The sequence below is a fragment of the Parus major genome, chromosome 1 (genome assembly GCF_001522545.3).
Source record: "Parus major isolate Abel chromosome 1, Parus_major1.1, whole genome shotgun sequence".
In the NCBI taxonomy this organism is placed as follows: Eukaryota; Metazoa; Chordata; class Aves; order Passeriformes; family Paridae; genus Parus; species Parus major.
This window is the reverse complement of record NC_031768.1, coordinates 69,462,871-69,466,760: the sequence shown is the minus strand read 5'-3', so window position 1 is coordinate 69,466,760 and position 3,890 is coordinate 69,462,871. Positions and strand designations below refer to the sequence as shown.

Below are 3,890 nucleotides of genomic sequence, written 5' to 3'. Positions count from 1 at the left end.
TTCCGGGGCGGGGCCGTGCCGGCAACGGGGCGGGGCCAGCGCCGCGCGCCCCGCAGCGCCCCCGCGCGGCGGGCGGCGGGAGTGGCTGAGGGGCGGGAGCGGCCGGAGGGCGGCGTGGGAAAATGACGGCGGATAAAGAGGTGATTGTGAGGAACTTAAAAGGGAAAACACGGTTCTTACTCCCGGGTACAAGGCGGTCGGCATCCCGACCTCCCGCGAACAGTACAACCTAAGGGAGGCTAAACGGAGGGTGGAGCAGAGAGAGGCCCCGCGGCCAGGCTGAGTCAGAACCCTTGCAGAGGTGGGAATTCGGTGTTTTTTTCTAGTTTATAAGCCGCACAGCAGTTGAAAACCAAGGGAGATGAAGTTGAATCAGCAGCCATGGCGAAGTCACTCTCCTTGTACTGACGCATGTTCCCATCGCCAGGTTTTTTAAGATACTATCCTGAGATACCCACCTGCCAAGGTACGACCACCCCCCACTGACTAAGATGTATGACTAAAGTCAGTGTCCACCTAGACGTAAAGAAATAATATAAAAGTGAGTTAAGAATGAGGAGAAATTAGGGAAAACTCTTTCATAACTTCAGGGATAGGACCATTGACTGAACCACCCTTTGCCCTCATGGGGATGCCTAATTACCCATGTGTGCCATGAGGGTGACAGGAATAAGGTGAATGTGTATTTTCAAACAGACCAGGTGAATCTGCTTGTAGGGAGGGCTAGGAACTTACAGATAGGGAAGTAACAGAAGGAAATATTAACTCTAGAAAATGTTACTAATCAACACAAACTGTTGCTCAGCCAAGGCCGCGTTAAATTCTTGAACCTAGAAAAGAAGAATGAAGGCTTAATAGAATTATGAATAGTTTCTTTTTCTTTCTTTATATAATGAAAGAGGGTTGCATGTTAAAGAGTAGGTGTTCTAGGAAGTCTGCACCTTCTGAGTGCCTCAGCCAGTGGGGAAGAGGGTGATGTGGTGCAAAACTTAGGATAAAAAGGGGGCTGCATCCCCCAACAATTTTAGAGATCCCATGGGAAATGGCCCACAGCCTCTTCGTTTATTGGAATGAAGTTACAGGATTCCTCTGTCTCCTTTTTGGACATAAACCTCAGGAATTTTGTATTAATTTTCATAACAAGGGGGTGATAGATGTATGGGAAATGAGTCATTCCCTGGTTGCCTAGGCCACTGCTTCAGTCTGTGAGTCTTGCACATGGGGATATATTCCTGGAAGATGGATCTTTTTGCTGTCTCTGGAGTTGCCCAGTAGCCTCCACGTGCTTAAGGGCCACACGGCGCCAGTTGCACAATACCATGTCCAGGCATCTTTTAAAAATCATTAAAGATATAGACCCCACAACCACTTATTTGGGCAACCTGGTAAGTGCCGTGTGACTCTAGCAATGTTTCCTGATGTTGAGATGGAACCTGTCATATTGCAGTCTGTGCCGTGGTGCTGTCGGGGCACAACTTGGCCACGACGATCCCCGCGCTCTGCTCCAACCCAGCTCCCGCGCGTTGCTGTCGCTTTAAGGCCGGCCGGGCGGTCCCGTGGTGCACCGCGGCGGGCGCGCGGAGGGGAGCGTGGCCGGCGTCCGTCCGCGCGCTCGGTGCCGCCGCTCGCTCCGCAGGTGGCGACGGGCGCCATGCGCGGCTGAGGGGCCGCGCACCCAGCACCGACCCGCGCACCCAGCACCGACCCCTCACCCACAGGCCCGGCCCTCGCCGCCGGCTCCCGGCCCCGCTCTCCGGCTGTTCCCGCCGCCGCCATGTCTGCGGGCTTCTCCTTTGGCGCGGGCACCCTGGGCTCCACGGCGGCCGCCGGGGCAGGAGGAGGAGGAGCAGTCGGGAGTTTTTCCTTCGGAACCGCCACGCCGAGGTAACGCGACGCCCCCGCTCCTCTCGGTTTGGCCGTGCCGGCAGCCCCCCGCGGCCTGAGGCTGCCGCGCGGGCCCGGGCCCAGCCTGAAGCACGGCCCCCGTGGTGCGGAGGTGTGTGAGGGAGCGAGTGACTGCCCCGGGCTTGGGTCTCGCTGCCTTGACCGCTCCCGAAGGGGCCCAGGGCTCCGGCAGTCCCGGTCTCAGGGCCCTTGGTGCGCGGGCGAAACGGCTGCACCGTGTCTGCCCCGGCCTCCCTTGCCTCGTCTTTTTCCCGGCCTGAGCCTTGAGCAGAGCCTTGAGCAGAGACGTAGGGAGCGATCTGTTCAACAGCTACTAATTAAGGGAGTTTCACTTCTTATTGTGCTTTGGTTTGGCTTTGGATGCCTCTCCGTACGGGTCACCCTGCCGCTCTGAACGCAGGATGTGAATTAGACGTGCATCCAGGTTTCTCTCAAAAGTCAGCCTGCGTTTGTGTCCGCGGCGTGGAGCACGTTGATGCCAGACCTCACGTGTTCAGTGTCCAAAAGTGATGCTCTATATATGTTTTAGAAGCTATGTTTGATTTTACCCTTCTAACAAAAGTAACCTCGTGTTTGGTGTGTAGTATCTCGGAGTAAAAGGAGAACTTCGTGCACGTGATATACAGCAGGCTGTGTACTCCAAGCGTTATGGTTTAGGTTTCTGAGAATAACAGGTAAATCTTTCTTATTGGTGGTTTTTCTTCCCCCTTTTCTATTTGCACACAACTGGACTAGCAGAGCCTGTTTATTCTGACTTGCTTGCTATTGTGCCTCTGTTGAAGATCAAGTCTGTTGTGGGACTTTATGTTAGAGACTTTCCCTAGCGTGATCAGAGCTAGTCGCTGTAGTCTAAACTAAATGCACAGGGGCGGTTACTCAAGGGAGCTTCGCTTATCGTGATACATTTGGAAATACCTGTTAGAAACATCAGGAAGTAGCATTGTGGTTGTGACAGATTGATTACTTTCTTGTTATTTCTGCTTGGCTTTGGAAGGCAGGGATTGTTTAGAGGTTTTGACTTTTCTTGTGGTGGTGCTTTTTTGGGTTTTTTTTGGTCTTTTGAGTTTTTTTTTGTTTGCTTGGTTTTTTTTTAACTTCTGCAGTAAAGCTTATGTACACTTGATAAAGAGCTTTTGCTACTTTTCTTTATGCCTTCTTAATACAGGTTTCCTGGGATTCAAACGAGCAAGTTAAAATAATAGTAGTTCAAAACTATTCTTTTAAACATACTGAAATAAGGGAAACACTTTTGTCTTGTTGATCTGGACTTTTAAAAGCTCCCTATTGAACTTAAATAATTTTATTTGGTGGGTTTTTTGTGTTCTAGCTGCCTTTTTTATCTCTTAGAAAAAAAAAGTTTAATAGATGCTAAGTAATAGTAGATGGTACTCTATATTTTTATTCATTTATTCATTTTTACAAGCAGGACCAGTCTTCAGGGCTGTTGGTCAAAGAATATCATAGAGGATAGGGCCTTGTCACTGCTTCTTGAGCATCCCTGTGAGATAATTTGCTTGAGAACATGTTTAAGACTGTAAGAAAAAGCTGCTCTTCTGAGCTGGGTCTAAGATGATATTGCCAGGTGTTGGGAGAAAAAGAATTTGGTTGTCTGGTCCAAGGATAAATGTCAGGTGACCAAAGATTATATTCTGGTGGCTGAAAAAGCCCCTGTGACATGCCAATCTATCTGATTCCTGCTTTGCACCTGCAAAAGGTACTTGCACTCTTTTATAGTTGGTGTTCTCTTATTGTATGCTATAGCCAGGTGCAGTGCTTCATTCTAGTTCTAGAATTAGAGTTCAGACCTGACTTCAGTAACTTGAGCTCCTCTTCCTTCCATCTGTGTCCTTCTGCCCCATGGTTTCTCCTGCTGGTGAGAATGCTGCCATTATTTTGTTCCTACATTTTGGATTCTTTCTACCTTGAAAAAAAGGCCACTTCCTATTATTTGTGTTGGTTTAATTTGGGTTGGTCTGTGTTTTTTT

At 49.7% G+C, this 3,890-nt stretch overlaps 1 protein-coding gene across 3 annotated transcripts in view; it reads left to right on the top strand.

The window, feature by feature from the left end:
- Positions 1-1,593: 1,593 nt before the first annotated feature.
- The window catches only part of NUP58 (nucleoporin 58), a 34,555-nt gene continuing 32,258 nt past the window's right edge, over positions 1,594-3,890 (top strand). For 2 of the 3 annotated variants that reach the window (XM_015638441.3, XM_015638450.3), the window contains exon 1: positions 1,594-1,884. In XM_015638441.3, coding sequence (XP_015493927.1) covers positions 1,775-1,884 — 110 coding nt within the window. In that variant the 5' untranslated portion in view covers positions 1,594-1,774. The remainder of the gene's footprint in view (positions 1,885-3,890) is intronic. The other variant, XM_015638431.3, reaches the window with a different exon arrangement.